Source organism: Bufo gargarizans, chromosome 6 (genome assembly GCF_014858855.1).
Source record: "Bufo gargarizans isolate SCDJY-AF-19 chromosome 6, ASM1485885v1, whole genome shotgun sequence".
In the NCBI taxonomy this organism is placed as follows: Eukaryota; Metazoa; Chordata; class Amphibia; order Anura; family Bufonidae; genus Bufo; species Bufo gargarizans.
This window is the reverse complement of record NC_058085.1, coordinates 12,489,491-12,517,354: the sequence shown is the minus strand read 5'-3', so window position 1 is coordinate 12,517,354 and position 27,864 is coordinate 12,489,491. Positions and strand designations below refer to the sequence as shown.

At 42.3% G+C, this 27,864-nt stretch overlaps 1 protein-coding gene across 1 annotated transcript in view; it reads left to right on the top strand.

The window, feature by feature from the left end:
- The window catches only part of LOC122941761 (cytochrome P450 2A10-like), a 62,909-nt gene that overhangs the window by 17,216 nt on the left and 17,829 nt on the right, over positions 1-27,864 (top strand). The window contains exons 4-6 of the mRNA XM_044299172.1: positions 14,371-14,520; positions 15,376-15,536; positions 25,272-25,448. Coding sequence (XP_044155107.1) covers positions 14,371-14,520; positions 15,376-15,536; positions 25,272-25,448 — 488 coding nt within the window. The remainder of the gene's footprint in view (positions 1-14,370; positions 14,521-15,375; positions 15,537-25,271; positions 25,449-27,864) is intronic.

Here is a 27,864-nt window from a genome sequence, read left to right as displayed (position 1 = left end):
CATTGAAGCGATCCTTTGATGGGTCCCTTGTACTCCATAATTTCACACACTCTACTTCCCGAGACATGCCAAATAGTCTGACTCCACATTAGTATGGAACCTGTGCAGCCTGATCAAGACCAGTGACCTGAACAGCCCATTGTGCCCCCTGTTTGCAATACAAGCCAACTTTTAAAGGTGCAGTATCTGTGGCAGGCACAGCACTATAAAGTGCATTTTACGCTGTGGCATTAGAAGAATTTTGGTATCTCTGAATTTTAGTCTAACTATACCGTCTATTACTCTGTAATTCCTCTAGCGCTGTTCTATGGAAACAGTAGGTTTAAAGAGCACACCAAATGCTTCAAATAACTTCTTTATTAACTTCAACTTTTCTTCATATATAACACTGCTGCTTCCACAGCAGATAGTCCACGTACATAACACGTGTTGAAAAGATATCACAAAATGGCGGTATGCATAAGATGGTGGTTCAACTGTTCAATCTTGTCATTTAACATAAAATGGTGGATATACTTCTCTCTTGAGTGTCTGTACTCTCACTTTAAGTTATTTAAGCATTTTATGATCTCTCTGAGAGGTATATCTGAGGTCTTACTAATAGTTCACTTGAAGTATGCAGTTAACAGTGCCTATTTGCAGATTGGTTGAGTATGATCTGGTATGGTTGTAATTGTAGTTTGGATTGCAATATGGAATTTGAATTTGTATGTGAACTTTGTAGTTTGCATTTGGTGGAACTGTAAGTAAACACATATATATCTACTTCAGTATACAGTTCTAAACACAATACTAACAATATGAACATTATATAACTTGTTTTAAATACCTATATTGGCCTCTTGTTCCCATAAAACTCAGTGGAGTGAATGTCTCTTCAGCGCCTGTCTCTGGTGAATAATATTTATAGCAGCAGGAGCTAGGGGAATTTCCAGACAGGCTGTGTGTGAGGCTGGCTGTGATTGGTGAAAACTCTTGCTCTGTGAGAAGCTGGCTGTGATTGGTCTAGACTTCTGCCAAGTAACAACAGATTAACACAATGCTTTCTGTTGTTTCTGCTGTGTCACTGCTTACCTTACATTACAAAATGAATCTTAAAGGCATATTATCTTTTTCTGCTTCTGTAAACACAAACTATAACAGTAATATGACATCCAAAACATGGTGTCACAGTAAATAACTCTGCTTTTGTCTTTAACACATAAACATAGGAACTGTATTAAGGCTATTGGCAGGTTTAGCTGTATATAATTATAAGCTATACTTGCAACCTAGGACAGGTCTTAGCTGGCCAGCTACACTCCCATGAAAATTACCTATAATTCTATGTTCTTAGTGGTAGGACTTGAACATGAATTTGAGGAATTTTCCATCAGGTTCTCAACTTCCAAGTGTCTTTTATCACTCTCAGGTAGAACAACTAACTTCTGTATAGGACGTTCCAACTTGAGTGGAGTAGTGAGACGTTTTCCTATTTGTAACAACACTCTTCTTACTAGTTTGTCTTCATCCTTTTGAACTTCTAGAAATGTGGCCAATTTACATTGACTTCTAGCTAAATCTTCTTTTTTCACTAACACTATGTCACCAACTTGGACATTTCTTCTGGGTGTTTGCCATTTACTTCTTAGCACTAAATTGGCTAAGTACTCTTTCCTCATCTATTCCAAACTGTTCTGATAGATATTGAACTCTTTCCCATCTCCTTCTGGCATATAAATCCTCTTTGGTGATCTTGCCAGGCGGTGGCTGTATGTAATCAGACTTAAGGTGAAGTAGATGGTTGGGAGTTAAAAGGTCCAAACTTCAAATCCAAAGGTTGGATTGTTGATGTTATCAACTGTAAGTAGACATCTGTTAACAATAGACATTACTTCATAGAATAGGATCCTAAGTGAAGCATCATCTATTCTTCCGGTGTTCTTTTTCAACACTGAACTTAACGCATTTCTCACAGTTCTGATTTGTCTTTTCCAAACTCCTGTATGGCTTGCACGTGGAGCATTCATATGAAAATTACACTGTTTTTTTAACAAATACTCAGTTACTTTTTTTTCATCGATCTCTTTTAGAGCTTTCTTTGCTCCGAAAAAATTAGATCCTTGGTCAGATCTAATCTCTCTGACGGTACCTCTAATGCCTATGAAACATCTCAAGAATTGATAAATGCGTCAGTTGACATATCTTCTAACATTTCCAGGTGAATCGCTCTGGAACTCAGACATATAAATATTAGTCCATATCTCTTGTACTCCTTGCGGTTTTGCTTGGTGATGAATAGGCCAAAGCAATCCATTCCGCTATAAAGAAATGGGGGTGATGGGTTTACATGATCTGCCGGTAAAGCTGCCATTCTTTGTACTTCGGTAGGTCTACGCACCTTTCTGCAGACTACACATTTCTTTATATACTTTGCTATAACTTTGCTTCCTTTCACATCTCTCAAACAGCTTTGGGTAAAGCTTCTTCCTTGATGCAAGAATATGTTGTGTTAGTGATCAATAATCAATCTTGTAAAGGTAGAGTTTTGGGGTAGAATTGCTGGATGCTTCACTCTGCCAGGTGACAATGCATTTTCCAGTCTCCCTCCGACCTTCAGTATACCATCCTGCAGAACAAGATTAATGTAATGACCGGCAACACGCACAGGGAGGAAAAAGGGAAAGTCCTGCCCAAGGGAGAGGGAAAGGTGGTGACCCCTAACTCTCCTTGCGGCTGGCACCTGACTGCCCTGACGTCCCTAGACGGGTTCCTCACCCGTGCGGCGATCACGTGCCTAAACCCTGGCTTTCCCTGAAATGAGCCCTAGATAGTGAACGGGCCGGTGGGATCGCTAGTCCGCACCACTGCACTAAGAGGGAAAAACCAGGGAGAGGACAGACAAACACAGACAAACACAAACACCCAGGTGGACGACAACAACTGTCCACAAAGGTCCAACAGGGATCCGGAGGGTAGCGTTCTGGATCAACTACCAGAGAACGCAGCAACACAGCTCCAGTGGGTCAGAATAGATGTCCAGGCAGGAAGCTCTATATCTGGCAACCAGAGAAGTGTGAGGGAGGAATATAAGGAGGATTGGGAGTGCTGGACAAGGAACAGCTGAGAGAAGGAGCTACGGATCCCTGAGTGAGCCAAAAGGGTTTGCAAAGCAAACCCAGAAAGCTACAATAAGGAAACATCCCTATCTTACATAGAGCGTGCAGCCAACCGCTGCGACCTCCTGACCCCGGGTACAACGGAGTCAGGCGTGGCTCTTGGCACCCTCGTGACAATTAAGCTTGTACAACGGGTGGTTGTTTGGAAGCCTTTTAGGTTCTTGACTAAGTATCTTCAACTCTTCACTGTAGAATCTCTGTTTAATGAGTCTTATGACTGTTTCTTCAGCTTTCATTCTTTCTTCTACATTCAACAATTCCTTCTTTCTGATTCCCGTTGCCAAACGTTGAATTCCAGCTACTACGTTTATGACTGCATTCCATTTTGAACAACTGGCTAGTCTTTCAAGTATGGCATCTTGACACTTGGCAGCAGTGCTCAATGTTTGTACAACTTTTACTTCTGGATAACCCATAGATAATTCTGTGTAACCTTTACTGGACGTGATTTCCTTTTCCCAAAGGAACTCTGGGCCTGTGAACCAATTAGAATTTTTCAATTCTGTTACATTCAGGCCTCTTGAAGCATGATCTGCTGGGTTATGCTTTGTGTCAATGTGATGCCAATGTTCCGGATTTGTTAATTCCCGAATTTTCTCAACTCTGTTGGTGACAAAGATATGGAATCTTCGAGCTTCGTTGTTTATGTATCCTAGGACAACTTGTGAGTCTGTCTAAAAATATTCTTCATATATTTTCAATTCCAATTCTTCTCTCAGAAACGTGCTTACTGATGATGAAACTACGGCTGCTGTCAGTTCAAGTCTTGGTATTGTCTGAATACTGGTAGGTGCAACTCTGGTCTTCCCCATAACCATGGCACAGTGTATCTTTTATTTTCCTATTACTCTGATGTAGGAGCACTGACCATAACTACTGGTATCTGAAAAATGATGACGTTCTATTTTCTTGTACTTTCCGAAATCATGAGGTACAAAACATCTGGGTATCCGAACTTCTCTCAAGTTTTGCAAGTCTCTCATCCAACTCTCCCACCTTGGCCTCAAATTTTCAGGTATGGGCTCATCCCATCCCAACTTCTGTCTGCATAATTCTTACAGTATTTCTTTTGCTCTGAGGGTTACTGGGGCCAAGAATCCCAATGGATCAAATATAGAAGCCACTGCGGAAAGAATGGTTCGTCTAGTTGCAACTTTCTCTTCAATAGATACTTCAAAGAAGAACTTGTCGTTCTCTACATTCCATCCCAATCCAAGTATGTTCTGAACTGGAAGATGATCATAATTAAAGGGCTTCAGCTGGAGGATGAGAGCGCTCACTGGCCCTGTCAATCAAGTGGAGGAGGGGGCGTTTTTTCAGACAGAGGATGTGGCGGCTACTAGCAAGTCTGCCCAACTTGCTGGTAGTGAAGAAATTTACATATCACAAAAGTATGTTTTTTTACTGAAATTACTGCACAGCCCGAGGAAAGAGAGGTATATATGGAATCTGCTTACATTAGCAAATATATTTAGGTCAAAAACTGAAAATTGGTGTTTGGGGGGTGACAGAAGCCCTTTAAGATCTACATTCTTCGTTGTAGCTGCACGTTTAGAGTCACTGATGGATTCCACTACCTCTCTGTTGTTTGAGTTGAATTTGTGAAGGCAAAGGTTTCCTCTTGCGCATAATTCTTGGCTTTCTTTCACTAGTTTGATTCCAGATTCTGTAGACTCTAGACTTATGAGACCATCATCTACATAAAAGTTTTTCTTCAGAAAATTTGCTGCTGATGGGCAATCCTTTTCATTCTGATTAGCCAGGTACTTCATACCATAATTGGTGCAACCTGGTGATGATGCTGCTCCAAACAAGTATACTTTCATTCTGTATTCTGCTGGCTCTGTATCTGTATCTTAGTCCTCCCACCATAGAAACCTCAAGAAGTCTCTATCTTCATTTTTCACATGAAACTGGTGGAACATCTTTTCAACGTCACATATGACCGATATGGGATACTTTCTGAATCTACAAAGTACTCCAGGCAGAGTGTTTGTAAGATCTGGTCCTTTTAGTAGATGCAACACCATTTACTTTGCTGAGCAATCAAATACTACTCTAATCTTATCTGTTTTTTTTTTGAGTGGTAAACACCTTGATGTGGGATGTACCACACTTCTCCTTTAGGTTTGTTATTAACTTTCTCTGCATGTCCTTCTTCAAGGATGCCTTCCATATATTTCAAATAATCCTGCTTGAATTTGGGATCTGCTAGGGCAAGATTTCTGTTATTTGGCAGACGAGGTCGTTCTCTAAAAGGTAAGGGCATTTCAAGATGACCTTCTTGATTCTGCTGAATACTTTCTTCTAGAGTATGTACGAAGTTTATGTCTTCTTGAGATACACTCTTTTCTTTAGAACTTATGTCTGCAAAGTCGGATTCAAGGATCTTGATTACTTTTGCTGGACTTACAGTTGGTAAGTCTTGGACAGATATTCGATGACACAATCCTGTCACCTGTCTTGAGTTTGCGATCTACTATTTTCCTCCAACACCCCATCCTAGATCAGTTTGAACAGCATAGGGTTCACCCTTTCCTCCTGTGATTACCTTTCGTGGTACCAAGGCTTCGGGACAATCATAGCCTATCAACAGCCCAACACCAAACTCCTTCAGCGGGAACATTTCATGAGATATGACAGATGGGTGCTCCCATTCATTGGTTGTTTCACAGGTAGGTATGCGATCTCGATCTAAAGGTATATCTTCTTTTGTATAAACTGGAGGTAGATCTAATGTGCAGTTTGAGTGAAGTCCTCTAACTCTCAGTCCTTTCACCCTTTGACTGTTCACTAATGTGTATCTCCCCGTCATTGTGGTGAGTTTGAGCTTCACTGGTTCTGTAGCCACTTGTAATTTCTTGCAGATTTCTTGATCAAAGAAGGTGACGTCACTCTGGGCATCCAGTAGCGCATAGGCGTATATCTTCTTGTTCCTCCTTTTAGGATTTGAAATGCACAGTGGTACAACCATTGATGTGCCATTGCTCTCTCCCTCCCTCACTCTGCAAGAGAATATCCATACTTTCTTTCCTTACTCAGTATCTTTAGATATTGAGGATTTATCTTTCTTTGGACATTCTTCATGTAGTGGTGTAGGATGGCGTCCTTTGCAAACGATGCATGTGGCCTTTTTTTTACACTCCTTAGTAACATGGCCTTTTCTTTGGCATCCGAAACACAGTTGGTTATCCAGCACACTTATGTATGGAGTGGCTCTCTCCGCAGAACATACACTTGAAGGTAGTCTGAAGATTTGTCAGTTCTGTCTCTCTACTGATCCCAGTAGTGGCTTTAAACTTGCTCTCATAGATATCTGGACCTTTTAGCTGCTGTGTTGGTTGCAAAGCTAGATGCTCTTGCACATCTTAGATCTCTTGCAGGCCTTTCTTCTAAGGATTTTAAGACGTAAGATGATGTTACTGGATTACATGCTATCCGTGCTTACTCATTGACGAACTCAGAGAACTTTTTAAAACTTGGGAAGTTCTTGCCTAGATCTAACTGTTCAGTCACATAGCGATTCCATCTAGAAGCTACTTCTTCAGGTAGCTTATTTAGAATCCTCTGGTTTTCTAGATAATCGTTCAGTACTTTTAGTCCTCATACATGTAGGATGGCATTGCTGCATGCTTGCAGGAAGTCACCATACTTTTGGAGTTTGAAGTGTTCTTTAGGACCTATTTTAGGCCAGTTTTTCAGTTTCTCTCTAAAAGCTCTTTGTACTAAGAAAGGATGACCATATCTTGCATGCAACTTTTCCCAAGCTTGTTTGTAGGCTTCTTCGTCTTTTCTATAGAATTTACCTTCAAGAACTTCCTTTGCTTCACCACCAAGATATCTCTGAAGGCAGAATAACTCATCTATTGGACTGAAGCAATGATGCTCAATGATCATTTCAAAACTTTCCTTTCACTCTATGAACGTCAGTATATTTCCTGAAAATACAGTGGGTTCCAGCACGGGAAGTCTAGCAAGGACTGTTTTCTGTTGTCCTGTTGGGACAATAGTTGTAACACTCTCGTAAGCATTGCCACTAGGAATAGAATCATCCGGTTCTATTTTCTCACTTACTTCTGAATTAGGTGAGTCCTTTTCTTTATCTTTTCTGGCAGAGAGAGGGAGAATTAACACACCTGTTTCCTAACACTGGACTAGGCCTCTCTTTGTTTTTTTGATCAGGGATGGAAGGATAATAACTTATTTCTTCACTACATGCTGGAGATTTACTTCCATTCTCCTGGGCATATGAAGGAAAGTAGGAGTCTGTTTCTTCAGATTTGAACCTATGACTACTCTGACTCATATCCTCCTCATGTAGTCTGAGTCTGGCTTCTATGATCTTAACTTCTTTCTGCCTTTTAAGACTTTTCATCTGTTGGCGCTGTGCCTCGATTTCAGCTTCCATTTGATGGCACTGTGCCTCAATTTCAGCTTCCATCTGATGGCATTGTGCATCCCTTTCAGCTATCCGTTGGCGCTGCCCCTCGATGGCAGCTTCCATCTCAATTTCTGCTTTTTTGACAGCAAGTTGTTCAGCTAATTCCTTTCTTTTGGCTGAAGTATTTGAGGACTGATATATGGTGGCACTTCTGCTAGCGAAGGAAGTCACACTTAAGATTGTGGTTCCCCCTAAGGACCTAGCATAGTCTCTCATAAAAAGCGCATTCATTCTACTTCTTGCTTTAACTTCATCATAGTTTTCTGCAAATGATAGTTCTCTCATGAGCTTTACTAAATCTTTAGTGACCGCAGTACATGTTTACATGTTCCTTCCAATGTCCTGGGAAGGCGTCGTTAGCGATCGCAGGTTGACATATGTTGCCATAAGCTCTGATTCAGATTCTTCTATCGTCTCTACCATCTCACTCAAGTTCCCTTTTATACTTTCCTGTTTTAACTTTTTTTTTCCACGAATGCTTTTAATTTATAATTTCCACTTCTCATACATTCTGGTGATTTTTTTCCTTCTAATGTTGCTTCTTGCTCCAATTTTTCCAGTATCTTTGGGGTCGGTTTTCTGGCATGTGATGAACGTCTTAGTTCATCTGTTTGGGCTATATTTGTTTGAGGCAAGACTAATGCTGCATCAGACTCTTCTACCTCAGACAGGTTCCCTTGCTCTTCCCTCTCTACTCTATCTATCTTTGTATGCTCTAACAGTGGCATGGTAATATTAGGTTCAGACATTTGAATTTAAATGCTATAACAATCAATATGAATGTTACGATCCCCTCGGCTGGAGAGAGTAAAACCACAGTTTAGAAGAACTCCCCTCCCCCCACACAAAAAATGAGACCAAGCTCTGTGTTGAGGGTAAAACAGTGGACAGCCAGAGCTGTGTGTTTATTGTTCTTATATACACATTCTTACACATTAGTACCACCCACAGGGTTTTGTAAGACAACCAGTAACGACGTGCAATACATTCAGACACTCCCACACAAAATCCTTCCCTCTGTCTGTGATACAATTACCTTACACAATGGGTTAATGTAATTATCACAGGCTGGAGGATACACAGTTTTACACAATGTCTTTTGTCCTGGAGACAATTGGGAAGTAATCCAATTTATCTCCAAGGGCAGAGGCAAAACTCCATTAGCCACATGGTAGCAAAAGACAATCAAAGACATAAGAATATTTAACTGTGCAGCTATTGCATAAAACATAGACATTTAACATATCCCCAGATAGCTCCGGTCTGAGTGCATATTATTAGGTGAATGGCACTCAGACTACACGAATACAGTTCAATTGCCATGGAGCCAAATTCTTTCACATAATCTTTCAAGGGGAAAATCAAGGGTTTTAACATGGTGCCATTGTCTAAAGGAAGCAGGCGGGCAACCAGGCTTCTCCAATGCAATGTAGTGAGATTGGTCTCGTCACAACGAATATTAAGAGTCATTTCACTTTAAATGCAATACTGACAAATGCAGAAATAAGTGACTTTCACTCTAAATACAACAGCGATAAATTCAGGCAATAAATGACTTTCACTTTAAATGCTTTAGAGTCCGTGTAAAGTCTCTTATTTCTGAACACAAAAAAAATGTCTCTTTTTATGCCAAAGCCTATATGCAATGATAAGTAATAAAAGGAAAGCTCTGACCTTATTCTGAAGAGCAGAATACTGCGATCTAAAGGTTGCTGGAACAAATGTCTGTCTTAAAGGAGACTTGCCTTTTCTTGATGTGATGCGATGCTCTGCGCTGACTTGCGATGCTCTGTGAAGACTTGCGATGCTCTGCACTGAGTTGCGATGCTCTGTGCAGATTTGCAATGCTTTGTGATGACTTGCGATGATCTGTGATGACTTGCGATGCGCTGGCTTGGATACTCTGCTGCGGGCTTTTGGCCTAGTGGCGGAAAACTAGCTGACTGCAGTACATGGTCTCTCCGTGGATAGTGGTGCAGTCACTCTAGCTCTGGACTTTGGCCTCCCACCATGCGTCTCTTTCTCTCTCTGGGGATCGAAGGAGGGTTGGCGCTCTTTCTCTGACTATCTTGCCTTTGCCGTTCTGCCACTTTAAGATTTGGCTGCAGTTTGACTAATTCACATGTTCTATGGCTTTTATGGTAGCTCCGCTGAGGTGCCTTTGCTTGCTCACTCAGGGAACAGTTGCTGCACATCGGTATATGCTGGGGCTCCACTGCTCTAACATGCTCTTTTCTGTGCAAGTTGAGGAGCGCTATTGCTTCGTCCTCTGAGGGTTACAGTTCCACTGTGGCAGGCACAGCACTATAAAGTGCCTTCTGCGCTGTGGCATTAGAAGAATTTTGGTGTCTCTGACTTTTAGTCTAACCAGACTGTCTATTACTCTGTAATTCCTCTAGCGCTGTTCTATGGAAACAGTAGGTTTACTGAGCACACCAAATGCTTCAAATAACTTCTTTATTAACTTCAACTTTTCTTCATATATAACACTGCCGCCTCCACAGCAGATAGTCCACGTACATAACACGTGTTGAAAAACGTAATGATGGATATACTTCTCTCTTGAGTATCTGTACTCTCACTTTAAGTTAATTAAGCACTTTATGATCTCTCTGAGAGGTATATCTGAGGGCTAACTAATAGTTCACTTGCACTATGCAGTTCGCAGTGACTATTTGCAGATTGGTTGAGTATGATCTGGTATGGTTGCAATTGTAGTTTGGATTGCAATATGGAATTTGAATTTGTATGTGAACTTTGTAGTTTGCAATTGGTGGAACTGTAAGTAAATACATATATATCTAGTTCAGTATACAGTTCTAAACACAATACTAACAATATGAACATTTTATAACTTATGTTTTAAATACCTATATTGGCCTCTTGTTCCCATAAAACTCAGCTCTCAGTGGAATGAATGTCTCTTCAGCTCCTGTCTCTGGTGAATAATATTTCTAGCAGCAGGAGCTGGGGGATTTCCTAGACAGGCTGTGTGTGAGGCTAACTGTGATTTGTGAAAACATTTGCTTTGTGAGAAGCTGGCTGTGATTGGTCTAGACTTCTGCCCAGTAACACCAGATTAACACTATGCTTTCTGTTGTTTCTGCTGTGTCACTGCTTACCTTACATTACAAAATGAATCTTAAAGGCATATTATCTTTTTCTGCTTCTGTGAACACAAAATATAACAGTAATATGACATCCAAAACATGATGTCACAGTAAATAACTCTGCATTTGTTTTTAACACATAAACATAGGAACTGTATTAAGGCTATTGGCAGGTTTAGCTGTATACACATATAAGCTATACTATCAACCTAGGATAGGTCTTAGCTGGCCAGCTACAGTATCTGCAAACAAGAAGTGTGTTTACAACACATATGCATCGCAAATAATTACAACATGAATGTCCAGTTAACTGGTGCCTCCACAAAACATTTCCTCTTCCTTTGATGGCAACAATTTTAGCCTGTCATTGCAACCATGTCCTCTCTGTACACTTGCAGCATAGTACTGTTCTACTTAAAGCACCAGCTGCCAGTGCAGCTCGCTGTGAGGAGTGGGAGCAGAGTATGGGGGTGGTAGTGGTTCTGGCTTTTACAGTAAATCAGTGGCTTCTTTCACACTTTTGCTCCCTAGAGCTCTGCAGTGAAGGGACGGCGCACTCATCCTTCCCCTAGGGCACACCTGATGTTGCTGCTCCTAACTAATGTTAGTCGGGTCAATCTAGATGAGTGTTTGCATGGGTGCAAGGCAGGTTGGGTAGTGTCCAATGGCTGGCGTAACCAGGCCACATGTAGCAGAATAAACTTCTCTTTACTGAAGTGCAAAATAGCAGTTGTAGTACATCCAACAATAACAAAACACATTTCCAGCTGTACACAGTGCAATTCTTCCCAGATAGCAATCTATGGATTTAGGCAAGGATGGGAGTTATGACCCTCTTTCGTCTCTATCTGTCTCAAGTCTCATGCTGCAGAATCAATGGCGGGCAATCGTACTCCTGTAATGGTGGCTGTAATACCCACTGCGGGATACAGGGTTTTAGCGATACAACTGTTCAGGTCATGTCCAGGTTAGAAGGATATCTTAACATCATCCCTCACTACAGTAAAGTCTTAACAGCTTTTTGTAGCAGGATACCTTCCTGACACCAATGCTCAGCTAAGCAGACTCTAGGTTCTCTAGTTCACTCTTTGTCTTACACCTTCTCTGCATCTTTAGATCTTGCAGAGATCGGTAAGTCTCTGTAGCATTTTGGGCCTACAAAGAGGGAGCACAAGTCATACATTCCTCTCTCTTCCAAACACTCCCTATAAATGACTAGAGCTAGGGATGGAGCCAGTCCACACCTAACCTCCTACAAGTGCTAAGCCAGGATTGTTAACCCTGGCATTGCCATCTGAACATGGTTATCCTGGGTGCAACACACAGCATGACATAACAGTACATTACATGGCATAAAGAAATGAACAATTTGCAGACACCCCCTTGCTCCGGGGTACTGCAATTGCAAATAGCTGCTAAACGGTGATTCATTTACTACTCTTCTATCCTTCTTTATCTACTTACCAAACCCCCATCTTTCTGCCTTTGTCCAGAGCTCTTACTTATGATAAAACTTGTTTTGTTAGAATCAATTTACTCATCCCTAGTAGGAAGACAACTGGAAGTCACTTAGAGCCCATTTACATAGGCTGATGATCAGGATGACCGTTCATACAAACGCTCATTCCTGGTAATTGTAAAGGTTGATCTGGTGGTTGCATCTTTTATGTGACACCTAAAATCATAATTTGAGGGTAACACATCACCCTTTCTAAACAGATTTTCTGCTAAAAAAAAAAAAATCTGCATCAGGGGCAAGCAATATGAGTGGTGGTCATTCATTCCAATACAAAGTGGATGATTTTGTATGTAAATGGAGCTGAATGAGCTGGCAATCATGGGGAATTCATACCATTGACCTGAGTGTCAGCCCATTTAAGTTAGCATTTTTTTTAGATTGCTGTCAGCTGAAACGTTGATCTGCAGACAGCAGTCCTTCCTAGCTCCTCAACAGACATGCATATCTGGCTTGACTAAACATATATTCTTAATGGGGAGAGAAAAAATAATCTGCAGCCAGGCTATGGCTAAGTTTCCTTTCACAAAAGCCGACAGAGTGGGCACCGATATAGTGAGACAGTTCATTCCCCGCTCTTGGCTACATCTACATGCAGCAATCATTTACTCTGTGTGGGGATGAACAATTGCTACTGCAGTGACCCAGTGGTTCACTGCTAAAGGATTAATAATGTGATTTAGTATTAAAAGGGTTAATGTTTAAGTTCAACACTTCAAAATGTTTACTGTGATGATGAATTGTGCACTAAGAGTACCAAAAAGTGATGTATAGGTAGGATATGGTTAAAACTGTAAGTCTTTAATTGGGTTGCCAGGAGACAATCTGGTCCATGTTTGCTGCTACCATTATTGTTGATCCCCATACAGATTAATTATTTTTTCGGTAACAGATTAAACAAATAGTTTAGGTGCTGCCTAAAAGACAAGATCACCCGACACCTTTGCTTATTTGTCAAGTAATTGGCAACACTTTTTTTCGGAGCGAGCGATCAAAGAAAAACTTGTTTCCAAGAATTGGCCAGATCTTCAAGCTCTGTAAAAGGGTATTTATCTTACATGAAAACAAAAATAAAGGGCATGTTAAAGCTCAGTTGCCTGATCCCCATGTTCCCCAACATCTGCCTCTGTGGAACGTCGGGAGGCACATGAAATTGTCGACCAAGCAATGTGCACACAGCCATCCAGCCAACCGAAATCAAAGGTATGGATATAGGCTTGTACCGCTATCTGATGTTCTCTAAACTTGATTTTGACCTGACATGTAGTGACCGGTTTCCCTGACTGCCTCTTGGAGTTAAGAATATAAACTCCAGTTTTTTCGATTAGATCAGTTGTATTTAATAGGAAATGCGGCAAATCATATATGCGTGACGTTTCGGCCACAATCCAGCCTTCATCAGACTGGAACCGCTTTGGGAGCTGTTCAGATCACGGGTGCAAGTTTAGTAGATGCAGACTACGTGCTGCTGGTAGTAATAATAGCGGCTGCATCTACTATAGTAGTCTGCATCTACTAAACTTGCGCCCGCCATCTGAATAGCTCCCAAAGCGGTACCAGTCTGATGAAGGCCGGATTGTGGCCGAAACGTCATGCATATATGATTTACCGCATTTCCTATTAAATACAACTTATCTAATCGCAAAAACTGGAGTTTATATTCTTCTTGACACTACGGGGTCAGAAACCCAACTTCCAGTAGCGTATCTACATAAGAGTGCCACAAAGTTTTCTCTTCAATACCGCTTGGAATTGTCACACAGCACTGTGCTCCGCCTGAACATTGTTACATGATCCTTGGCTTGTTTCATTATGCTCCTGTCTACTCCACATTGCTCTTTTCTTTATCAGTACTACTAACCTGTCCAGGTGTTTTCTGGCTCTATCTTTCACGGATCAGTGGTTTGCAGACAGCAAAAAGACAATGCCCGTGTGCTTAAGGCATTAGCCTGAAATTATCCAGGGGAACATTGGACTAGCTTAGTTCTGAAATTCTGGCGCCAGGTGAGGGTCCAATCAGTGAATTGTCATTTTTTTGCTCAAAGTCTGCACAGATGGGTCGGAGTTACCTAGATGTTCCATTATGTCATTGAATATTTATCTGCAGTGTCTTAATGTCTGTTTAATTTTGTTTTATTGATTTAGGCATCATAGGTACCAATGGGGAGCACTGGAGACACACAAGACGATTTGCTATCACCACATTAAGAAATTTTGGAATGGGAAAAAGATCAATGGAGCAAAGAGTGCAAGAAGAAGCTGAGCACCTTATCAAGGCTATAGAAGCTACACGTGGTAAGATCACCATAGGTATCTGGTCAAGGTGTTTCTCTTTCCATTACAATCAGCTTACCTGGCCCAATGGCAACTTCTCTCTATATCTAGTCACCATTGACACTCGTCCATAGATTTTTCATGTGGTGAAACATTTGTAAATTAGGAAGGGGTATAAGCAAATTTTTATATGTATCAGGGCGGGTATACTAAGAGATGGGGAACAGAAGCATGGTAAGACGGTCCACAAGTTGGCAAAAAGACAGATATATTGGAGCTAGGTTAAACTGAAGAGTAGTCAGTAGAGCTAAGGGTCTGGTATGGTGCCTCAGTAGTTAGTTCTGGTGCCTTGCAGCAATAGGGTTCTTCATTCAATCTGACCAAGGACAACATCTGCATGGCATTCTCCAAATGTTTGCGTAGGTTTCCTCTGGATACTACAGTTTCCTCCAACACTCCAAAGACATACAGAAAGGGGACTTACTGTATATTGTGAGCCCCATTGAGAACGGCAAGTGATGACAGTATCTGACAATCACTGCTAAGTATGTCAGCGCTATAGACATGAGCAAAATAAATAAGTAAGGAGGTGGAGCAGGGTAGAGTATGTGGGACCATAGGTGGACATTCAGGGGAGCAGTGGGTTGAGACAACCGTGATCTAGCAGAACGAAATAGACAGTGATGAAGAAGTAAATAAAATTATAATAAAAAAGCGATCTATATATGAAGGTTTTGAGATATTGTATTACATTATGGCTGATAAAGATAACTAAATAGTGCTTGAAAATTATTTGTCTATGGACATTCACAATATAAGCCTTGCCATTTCCGTCAGAATGCTAGATGATTTATAAAATGTTTGCTTTGTTTTCAGGTGAAGCATTTAACCCTCAAGCAGTTCTTGGACGTGCGGTGAACAATGTTATCAATCTAGTTGTGTTTGGCAAAAGATGGGACTATGAGGACGAGACATTCCTGAAGCTCCTAGACATCACAAATAATCTGTTTAACTTTGTCCGGGCTCCTCTAGGAGTGGTCAGTGCCATTGTTTCTTTTTACCGAAAGACAAACTGAGCCTTCCAGCTTTGGCTTATAATCAAGTATAGTATGTGTTCTTATTAATGGCCATGATGGGGTCCATTGGTAATACACAAACTGGTTTAGATGTGAGTGTATCCCACCTGGCTTGAATGCTACCTATAGGCACTAGTTCATTGCCAGGTTAGGTTATATCCAGAGGCGGTGACCTCGTGGGCACTTGGGAATCACTTGGGGAACCAACTCGATTTATGCACTGAACTTCTTCTTTCACTCTTTTGAATACACTTACCCCTTTAGCTTGTTCTTTTAATTATATGCTGCCAGCCATACTGTACTTGCCAGTTGAGTTTCTAAGATTGTGATGTCATTATAGGCATCCATGCAGGGGGATATGTCTAGGGGGATATGAGGTTCTTCACTACCCTGAAATTTAACTCCTCCTTTAGGTAACCAAACCTTGAATGAGCTCTTTGAAATCCTTAGACACCAGTGGGAAAACACTTGTCCCTGACCCTTGTTGCAAGGCATTAAGATTGAGAAGTTTGGGGAATAATTTAGGACCCTTCCCCTTTTGGAAAGGGATTATGATAGACCACATCTGAGTCAGCAACTTTTTAGTTCCACTTGAGTGAAAAAGGCACAATTTCAAAGAGAAGAATTGATTAAGGGTCTGCGAATGGGTCTGCATCCGTTCCGCAACACCGGGAACGGGTGCGGACTCATTTATTCTCTATGGGGTCGGAAGAGATGCGGACAGCAGATTTCTGAGAACCTCAAAAGAAGAGTTGCTGATGCTTATCAGGCTGGAAAAGGTTACAAAACCATCCCTAGACATGGTACAGGCTCTCCTTAAAAAGACCAGCTGTGTATAGAGACTTAGTGGCAATGCTCCATGGGAAAGTAATATGTAAAATGAAAGTGGCTCCCTATGAGTCAAAATCTGAATTTTTAACAAGCCTTGGGACTTGACAAGCGAAAATGGCCAAGCCAAATATTAGTTTGCAGACAGCCATTTCAGTGTAAAACCATCTCTAAAAAGTTTGGATATGACCAGCCCACAGATTCAAAGATCACACCAAGAGCAAAGTGTGTAATAGTCTGTGGGGTCACAAAGAAACCCAAGGTAGTGTTTTGGATCTGGTCAAGATGCCAGGTAGATTTATGTACTGCTGCAAATAAGTAGAAAATCGTCTTGCACAGAGAAATCAAACTCTCACCCAATTGGAGTCAAAGCAAATCTCTACTTTATTGTAAGTGTTCACACAGAATATACCCCCCCCCCCCCCCTCCCGGTGGGAGGTGACTAAATGCGGCTCATTTTTATTGGTTTCTAGGAAGCAATAGCAAGCATTCAATGGAATCTTACACTTATTTTTCATCAGGCTGACTTAAGAAATCATCTAACAGCGCAGCTCCGCAGCCCCCTCATGACATGTACCTTGGGCTTTGGAATGTGCTCCTTCCCCCCTCCCATCTTCAAGATAGTGGGAAAGCTGAGTGCGCCTGGTGATACGTCCAGGAAGCAGTATTTTTCTACTAAGCAGTGGCTGAGCAGTGTATATAGAACAAGCAAGTATCTATACTGTTTCAGTAGTCCATAACAGTTCCCCCTTGGAAACTTGATTGTTGGCTAGCCCTAAAGTCTAACGAATCCACTGGGCATACCCTTCGTATCCTCTTCACCTGCAGTGGTGACAACTTATCTCTAATAGTTAAGGTCCTGGTTTCAGGGCTTATGGTAGTACCCCAGTATTCATCTTACCCTATCTCTGCACAGCATTTTAGCTGGGAGGGGGAACCGTATTGAATGGCGTTTCCTTTTGTTCTTCCTCATCGTAAAGAAGCATGATAGGTTGCTCATCAGTTTTCTTCATTCTTTTTGAAAGGCGGGTCACACAAGTAAGAACAAGCTTAATTACCATATATATCACCAATAGTATTAGGGCTACCTGTAATATTCCTTGGACAATTCCCATGAGCCAACCCCCAATACCTTTAGACCAGTTGGCGGGGTTAAGAAAGGAGAAGGTATCAGACCACCATGTATCTTTATCAGCTTTATGTGCGTCCAGCTATTTATCCATTTGGTCCGCCATTTTCTCTAGACCCACCTTAACGTGCAAATTACCCTGCGGGTCTATGTAATTGCAACAACCTGGCACATACCTCCATCTTTAGCTGTAACATAGTCTAGAACTAATTTGTGTTAATCAACTAGTTCTGCACAATGTTCGAGGTATTCATAAGTCTCATCACTTCCCATATTTGATCATCTATATCAGTGTTTCCCAACCAGTGTGCCTCCAGCTGTTGCAAAACTACAACTCCCAGCATGCCCAGACAGCCTTTGGCTGTGCGAGCATGCTGGGAATTGTAGTTTTGCAACAGCTGGAGGCACACTGGTTGGGAAACACTGATCTATATAATCAGCTGTTACCATCAAATGATCCCACATCTGCACTACCATGGGATATATGAAAAGGGTACTGAGAACTTTATTGGGAATGCTCATTTCTACAACATGTGGCTTTTCTTTTGGTCTGGGTGTGTTATCTTTGGCCCTACGGTACAATGTGTGTTCAGGAATAGCATGTATGTCAATTTAAGAGTGTGGTACTATAAAGGTGGCAGGAGTAAGCCTCGCAATTGTGCACAGTCCTATTACATTCTTGGATAACCATTTGTACGCTTTGTGTCCACAAACTAAGTATATGTTCTCTGGAACTGCCACTGCTGTGCTATTGAAAAATTGGGTAATTAATTTGGCTAATTGTATCCCTTTCACCAGCTCATATCCTTTTAACTGACCTTCAGTGTTGTTAGCTATTGAAACCCTTGGCACATTGGCATCTGGATGTGGTAGAGGGCTCTGTAAAGGCAATTGGTGTGCGTGGGTTCAGTCCTGCCTGGGTTGCATTCGGCACAAATGAGGCAAGACTGGGTATGTCTTACCAGGACTGGGGTGTGTCCAGAGTCCAGATTCTTCTTCGAGGGCTGACTCCTTCAACCAGGTTTCCTTTTCCATGGGAGTGGCCTGTTTCTGCATTTGTTTCAGTAGGTCTCGTGTGACTTTTTTGTTTCAGGTCTTCTTGTGCTACCATAATCTGGTCTGACTGGACTCTTTCCTCTTCCACTGCTACTTTCTTGGCTGCTTGATCAGCTAGGGCGTTTCTTCTGGCTTCAGACGTGTCAGCTCTAGTATGTGCCTTTACCTTAATCACTGCCACTTGGGTGGGCAGGAGTACTGCTGCCATTAGAGCCGCTACTGCTGAAGCATTCTTGATTGGGGTTCCTGTGGGTGTGATGTAATCCCGGGCTTTCCATATTACTCCAAAGTCATGAACCACTCCAAAGACATATCTAGAGTTTGTGTAGATATTGGCTGCAGAGTCTTTTGCCATGAGTCAGGCTTCAGTGAGGGCAATGAGTTCAGCCACCTGTGCTGACTGGTCTGGGCTCAATTGTCTTGCACACAGCACCTCATGCACACTAGTGACGGCCATGCCTCTATGGAACTTCCTTTGTCATTGGCATACCATGAGTCGTCCACAAAGAGTCCAATGCGGGTTTGTCAGAGGAGTGTCTTGGACTGATGGTGTGTCCCCACTTCAGCTTCCATCATTGTGATGCAATCATGATCTTGTTCCTTGTAAAGAGAGTCGGTTGAGGCCCATAGTTCATCTTCCTGAAGATCCTCTTCAGAATGTAGATCAATAAAATCTTCAGAATCTCCAGTATACTCCCCCCTTGGAAGAGGAAGGAGTGCAGCAGGGTTGAGGATGTGGCTTCTCTGAATGGTGACATTATCTGGCAGGAGCAGACTACACTGGAGCCGGAGGCAAAATGCAATGACGTGTTTAGGTTCAGTCTGCTGGAGGATAGAAGAAATGTCATGGGGAGCCAGAATAGTGAGAGGGTGACCAAGCACAACATCAGATGTGACGTCCAGAAGAGAGCTGGCAGCATGGACGGCTCTGACACAGGAAGGGGCGCCTCTGGCTATGAGGTCAAGGCGCTTAGAATAGTAACCCAGGGGTCTATTGTGGCCACCATGAGTTTGAGTAAGGACTCCAGTTGCGTGGCCCTGGCATTCCATGATATACAGTCTGAAAGGAAGGTTGTAGTTGGGGATGCCAAGAGCAGGAACAGATGCAATGCGGCTTTCAATGACTGAAATGCTTCTCTGGCCTCCATTGTCATCTGGAAAGGAGTAGTAGCATTGCGGGGTATACACTCATATAGGGGCTGCATTAGGACTGAAGCATTAGGGATCCAGGGTCTGCAGTAGGAGATGAGTTTGAAACTGATGAGGGGTATCCGGGAGTTGGATGTCAGAGATGGCCTTTTTCCTGGCTTCAGTGAGGTGCTTGCTACCTTGAGAGATACAATGACCTAGGAAGACAACCTTGGGGAGACACAGCAGCAATTTGGCTTGTGAGACTTGAAAGCCAGCAAAAGCCAAGAACTGGAGAAGTGAAACAGACATGGATTGGCAGATTTGCGGAGAAACAGCACAGAGGAGTAGGTCATCCACATATTGCAGGAGTTCCACTTCCAGGTGGTCGGACTGCCAGGACTGCAGAACAGAGGACATAGCCTTTCTGAAGCAGGAAGGGCTGTTTTGGGCCCCTTGAGGCATAACAGTCCAGGTGTACTGTTTGCCAGCAAGAGTAAAAGCAAAAAGGAATTGACAGTCCTCATGTAAGGGAATAGAAAGGAATGCATTGGCCAGCGAGGAGGGTGTGTGGGTTGGGGACAATAGGTGTCTCAAGGGCAGTGGCAACTGAACCATGCGATAAATAGGAGATTGTCACTTCTACCTCTTCTTCCGGACTGGGTAAAGGGGCGAGTTACAGGGACTGGTAGTGATTTTTATTGCCCCATTCTGTAGGAGGGCCTGCACTTGGAGTGTAATAGCATCTTGTTGTGAGACAAAGTGGATATTACGCTTTATATGGCAGAACCTCTGGGTCCTTCAGGGTCACAGTGACTGGTGAGACATTGAGGCGTCCGATATCCTGAGGTCCATTGGGCCAGAGGGTATCGGGGATGAGGTGCAAAATGGTTTGCGCGAATCCCCTTGCTCATATATATCAGTGACCTGAAGTGTTGTTAATGTCATGAGGAGGCAAGTTTCTTCCCGGTATAGGGCTGTACCAAGGGTGACTGCCCCATCCTCTCTGAACTGTATGTTAGCTTGGATTTTCTGAAGATCAGAGCTTAAAGGGATTCTGTCACCAGTTTTTGACCCCCACATTCAAAAATATGGTTATGTTAATGGTGCCCTTGTGATTCCTAATGTGGTCTTATAAGCTAAATCTGTGTGCTCATTTAGTGTTAAAAACGTTTTATCTAACCTGTCATTCATCAGATTAAGGTGCCCAGGAGGATGCTCATGTCTCCAAGATGCCGCCCGCCGCCGCCGCCATTCGTGCCTAGCTCCTCCTTTGCTTTCATCAGCGATGTGCCCAGCTCCTCCTTTGCTTTCATCAGCAATGTGCCCAGCTCCTCCTTTGCTGTCATCAGCGATGTGCCCAGCTCCTCCTTTGCACTCATCAGTGCCGCCTTTGAATCCTTTTCAACGCCTCCGGCTCTCCCTCACTCCCCCCTCCTTCTTCTCTAAGATCTCGGGCGTGCGCACAGGCCTGTGCGCACAGGTGGGGGGTGACTAAATGTGTTGCATTTTTATTGGTTACTGGGAAGCAATAGCAAGCATTCAATGGGTTAATCTTACACTTCTTTTTCATCAGGCTGACTTAAGAAATCATCTAACAGTGCAGCCCCCTTATGACATGTACCTTGGGCTTTGGAATGCGCTTCTTCCCCCCTTCCATCTTTAAGATAGTGGTAAAGCTGTGTGCACCTGGTGATATATACGTCCAGGAAGCAGGATTTTTCTACTAAGTGGTGGCTGCGCAGTGTATATAGAACAAGCAAGTATTCATACTGTTTCAGTAGTCCATAACAGTAGCCTCTAAGGAACTAAGTTCCTTTCTCACATGAGCTAATATTAATGTTCATGAGTCCACTATCAGGAGGACACTGAACAAAATTGGTAGGCATGGCTAGATAGCAAAAAAAAAAAAAAAGCCACTTCTCTCTAAAAAGAACATTGTTGACCTTCTGCAGTTTACTAAAGATCTCCTGGACAATCCAGAAGGCAACTGGAATAACGTTTTGGGGAAACTTTTGATTTAAGTGAGAAGCGTTATGTTTAGAGAAGGGAAAACTGCATTCCAGCATAAACAAATCATCCCATATGTGAAAGATGGTGGTGGTAGTATCATGGCTTAGGCCTGATTTGCTGCATCTGGGCCAGGATGGCTTGAAATCATTGGTGGAACAATGAATTCTAAACTCTAATTACCAGCAAATTCTAAAGGAAAATATTAGGACATCATTCCATGGGCTGAAACTCTACTAAAGAAGTACAAAGTTAAAGTTCTGGAATGGCCAAGTCAAAGTTCTGACCTTAATCTAATAGAAATGTTATGGTAGGTCCTGAAGTGAGCAGTTCATGGAGGAAACAACCAACATAGCAGAGCTGACACCTGGCACTCCTGCTAATCAGCTGGTTGATGAGAAGACCGCAATCTGTGCAAGAGCAGCTTTTACTTCATTGTTTACCTGCTCGCTGTCAACAGTCCTAGTATAGGAAAGACCCGTCCCATTCAAGTGAATGGTATGACTTGTAATTACACTTGCTCACCACTGCGATGTTGATGGTGAGCAGGTAAACAACGAAGGGACAGCTGCGCCATTACGGAGCGCGGCCTTCTCTTAAACCAGCTGATTAGTGGGGGAGCTGGGTTTCGGACCCCTGCCAATCTGATATTAATTACCTATTTTGAGGATAGTCCAACCGATAAAAAAAGAGATGGTGGAGAAAGCACGTCCTGTTCTTAATGCTTTTATTCCAGATGCAAAGTTTTGGCTAAAGAGCCTTATACTTAAGAAAGGTTCTTTAGCCAAAACATTGCATCTGGAATAAAAACACCAAGAACAGGACGTGCTGTCTCCATCTCTTTTTTATCGTTTGGATTATCCATGTACTACGGGAAAGCTTATGACTTTCTCAGGAGATTTGCACCCACCACTCGCTACTAGGTGTGCTGTTCAACCCTTCCTTTTTCTTGGCTATTCTGAGAATAGGTCATCAATATTAAAACCCCTTTAATTAGTCCAGTACATCGGCTTGGAGGAATTTTAGAATTTCCTCCATTCAAAACAACTTCAGCCCTGCTATGTTGGTGGTTTTCTCCATGAACTGCTCTGATTAAGGTCAGGACTTTAACTTGGCCATTCCAGAAATGTTCTTCTGCTTCAGCCTTCCCTTCATTGTTTAACTGCTCACCATCAACCAGCTGATTGGGGAAGGAGGGGGGGGGGGGGTTGCCAGGAGTGAGAGTCCATTTTTTTACCATGGATGCATGCTCTATTATTTCCGTGTTCACGTATCCATCACGCCCATTATAGTCTATGCAAACCACGGATGCTATCCGTGTTGCATCCTTGTTTCACAGATCATTAACTAGAGATTCTTTGAAAATTATTTTTTAGCTGTTGAGTGTTAGTGAAACACGGATGCAACACGAACAGCAAAAAACGGACCCACGGACCCAACACGGATCTGTCACAGGAGAAAACACGTATTGAACACGGTCCGTGTTACCACTGATCCAAAACTGACATGGACGTCTGCATGAGGCATTACAGGGATCTTTCCCACTGCAGTCCATTGGGTGCATATACTATTGTAGCTCATCACTAATTATTTCAATAGAGCTGAGCAACAGTACCAGACGCAGCCCATGGAAGCAGTGGTGCTGTTTATAGAAGAAAGTATTTGTGTCCTTGAAACCCAGCTCCTAAGCTAATTATTCAGAACCTTATGCTATATGTAGTCCAAGGAAGTCAAATATTTGGGAAGACCTAAGCCAGGAAATGACTAGGAGTGCCATGGCAATGCATCAGGACACTCAAGGAGTAGAAATATATTAGGGAACATAATAACATTTAGACAGAAAAGACAGGACATTTGCAAAGGGAGCCTGTCTGTGTCAAAATGGAAGAGTTGTCTTTAACAATGCAGACCTTAATTTATTGAAATCAAAGAGGAGGACACTCGCCAAATAAAGAAAAGGTTAATTCTCCCTAGGTGATGAGGCTTCTTTACCATAAAAGCAGTAAATACAGGCATAAAGAAAGCATGCACAAATGTTAGAATCCTCTACGTCTTGAGGAAAGAAGGTTTCATCATAATCAGGGATTCTTTACTCTAACAGACAGTAGTGAGACTGTGGGACTCTGTGTCAAAGAACGAGAGCAGGAGTACTTAACTAGGAGACCATGGTCCAAATCCAGACCACGGTAGCCAGTTGTTCGGGCCCCAACATGCCCTGCTCCCAACAGTTGAATATAACGGTGAAGCAGGGAGTAGTTGGCTCATTGCTTGACCGTTCCTCTGCTGCTGGCGGTTCAGCTCTGGCAGGTGAGATGGGATGATGTCACCAAGCCTGACACAAATATGTGACAATAATCACCACTTGGCACCAAGAAAGAATTTTATACATTTTATTTTAATTCTAAGGGTAGACTGACACTTTCCTAATGGTCATTTTACATAGGACGATACAACATGCAATTATCGGAAGCAAACCAAAAGTTCTGATAATTGTTTGATGGTCAGCAGATGTGAGAGCTGCATGTACAGTACATGCAGCAATCATCTCCTCTGTATGAGGATAAGTGATCACTACTGTGATTGCTCATCCCTATAGAGAATCATTGTTTGCTGCCAGCACAATTCTGATGATATGATGCTCAGAATTAATGATTTGCTGCATAAAGGATGTGAGCCCCAGATGAATGAGCCCATGTTCGTTCATTGGGTGATCAGTGGTAAATTAACGAGAGCAATTATCAGGAACAAGCATTTATAGGGCAGCTTACACTGATAACTGTTCAGATCTTCAGCCAATGTTAAAGGGTCTTTTCTCTCTTTTTCCATTTACAACAAGTGCATGCTTGGTTAAAGGGGTTGTGTCATGCAAGTGGCATTTGTGATGTAGAGGAAGTTATTACAAGGCACTTACTAATGTATTGTGATTGACCATATTGCTTCCTTTGCTGGCTTGATTGATTTTTCCATCACATTATACACTGCTCATTTCCCTGGTTACGACCACCCTGCAATCAATCGGTGGGGGTTGTGTTTGCACACTATAGGAAAAAGCGCCGGCCTGTCTGGTGATTGGGACTGTGGAAGCGCACATAGGCTGCTACTTTTTCCTGTAGTGTGCAAGCATGGCCACTGCTGATAAATTGCAGGGTGGCCATAACCATTGAAACAAGCAGTGTATAATGTGATGGGAAAATGAATCTAGCCAGCAAAGGAAGCAGTATAGATAATAACAATACATTAGTAAGTGGCTTATTTTAACATTCTCTACATAATAAATGCTATTTGCTGAAGCGAGACAGCACCTTTAAGCCACACATGCATGTGCATAAGAGAATTGGGATAGATAGCCATATCCAGCAGAGCAGGAGCCACTTTACCACTGCCTCTCTATGTTATAGCTCATAACGGGTTTCTAGAGCTGGGGACCCCCCTCTAGGCGGTCTTAATATGACATATGAACAGGGGTTGTCTTCATGAGAGCTATTGATTAGAGAACCATAAACCCAATGTGTCATGATAAATCTTTACACATCTCCATTCCCCAGGCCTATGTAGCATTTGAAAGGATAATGAAGCATCTGCCTGGCAGTCATCAGAAGATCTTTCAAGACTGCGAAGGCATGAAATCTTTCATCAGGGAGCAAATAGAATCTCACAAGAAGACACTGAATCCGGATGCGCCCCAGGATTTCATAGACTGCTTCCTCATAAAGGCAAACAAGGTAACAGAATATGTGAAATACATAGGAAAAAACGCCACCCATTTGTAGTGTTAGAGGAGTTGTCCACAATTCAAATAAAGGGTCTATCGCTTTTCCAGACTTGTCTTTTATGGCTTTGAATAGGGATTAGTTGCAATTCTAGCCAACAGTATACAGGTGAAACTCGAAAAATTAGAATATCGTGCAAAGTTCATTTATTTCAGTAATACAACTTAAAACGTGAAACTAACATATGAGACTCATTACATGCAAAGCGAGATATTTCAAGCCTTTATTTGTTATAATTTGGATGATTATGGCTTACAGTTTATGAAACCCCAAAGTCACAATTTTGAGGTCCCCTTTGCTCAGGGGGTATGGATTAATTAGCTGACTAGAGTGTGACACTTTGAGCCCAGAATATTGAACCTTTTCACAAAATTCTAATTTTAAGCTGCATTAATGTAATTCCTTTTCATTTGCATTACTGAAATAAATGGATTTTTGCACGATATTCAAATTTTTCAAGTTTCACCTGTATGTACGATGCTGCACGGTTTCTGGGGAGAAAAAGTAAATATTTTTTCTAATCCTGGACAACACCCTTAAACTGGTTTTGCGCACAGATTTATGACCAATCAGAGCGAGCTTACCATTCTTGATAACAGGCCCATGTAAAGGTGCAACCGATCACCTGACAATTAAGTAGAATACGTGTTTGTCTGATGATTGCACCTCTCGTGTGCCACCTAAAATTGCCGTTTGTTTTCAGCACATAGTCCCGTGTCTCACTAACAATATACAAGGTGAATGGGGCAAACAATAGTAATAGCAATTATTTTTCCCGTATTTATTTTGAAAGGCCCATTAAACAAGCATATAACAGTCTTCGTTATCATCAGTGCAGGCATGACGTGTATCAACTATCACTGTCAGATATTGCTAACTAGTCTAATTGACCCCTTAAACGCGTAGGGTGAGTTTAGTGTAGTCAGGCAATGTACAAATGGTGAGATAGCAGGAACAGTAGACTTCAGCAGCAGTCCCTCCTCACCTGAGAGGCTCGGGTCACTGGATATATGGCAGGATGTTTTAGTGCAGTGTTTGCTACACTGTGTGTACTTTGTATCAATCCTGTCCCAGTGTTTTTATACACAGTTAAAGTACAAAGTATCAGTCTTTTAAAAGTTTTTATCTAAAGATTTTAAAGATGACCTTTCGCCACTCCTGATATGTAGTGTTGGGCGCAAATTTTAATTGCGAATATCGCCATTTCAAGAATTCGCAAAGATTTAGAATATAGTGCTATATATTCGTATTTGCAAACATTCTAGATTTTTTTTCATCTGAACCCATGATCCCTGCCTGCTTCTTGCTTGTGGGCCAATGATAAGGCTGCAATGTCTTTGTCTGAGCTTAGCAACATCCCTAACAACCAATAAGAAAGTTGCCTACCCCTTACTATATAAGAACCTCCCCAGCAGCCATTTTATGCAGTCTTTTGCCGTAGAGAGAGAGAGAGAGAGAGAGAGAGCAGTGTCATTGCTGTGCTCTGTGCTTTACTGTGTCATTACATTAGATAGTTAGTTAGCTTATATATATGATGTTTACCATCATCACAACCTTTGTTGTAGATATCAGTTTCTGATCAGAAATGCTAATTAGCCTTCCAAGTGTCCAGCAGGGTTGATTAATGGTTGCAGGAGCCCAAGCCCGCCTCTTGCAAGTGTACAAGCCCACCTCCATGAAGAGCTCAAGCCTGCCTGTACTCAAGTTCCCAGTGCTGCCCCTTCATGTTCGTGACATTATGACCTGCACAAAACTCCGTCCACATGGTCATCGTTAGGTCTCCCCAAAATCTTGCGCATGAGCAGAACAGTTGAGTTTTGTGCAGATCGTGACGTCGCAGAGGAGCGGCCGGACATGAAAGTGCACGGGGCGGCACTGGGAACTTGGGTAGAGGAGTGCTTGGGCTCTTCATGAAGACAGGCTTGGACACTTGCAAGAGGTGGGCTTGGGCTCCTGAAACTGCGATGTCTGCAACAAAAGTATAGTTGTCAGATGATAAACTGAACTAGAATTCATTGCCATTTGTTACATACACTGGAAAGAGGGGAGATGTCATAACATTAGATAAGTGTTGGTCGAACAATCTGTACATTAAATGTGTTTTGGGTCCTTATGACTCTCCAAATTGCATTTCAACATGGCTGATACTTTTGATTCCAGATAAATAAGTTGCTGCTAGAGGTGTTTGCCGGTGCCTTTCTCACTGTCCGTGACACATGCATGATTGGTTGAGCTGAGGATGCATGTATATGGGGAGGTCAATAGGAATAGCTGTCTATTTCATGTGTATGGCTGGCCTAAATGCACCCTTATATCTCTCCACCAATATTTCTCCTGGCCAATTCCCATACAGAAATGCTGCAGCTAT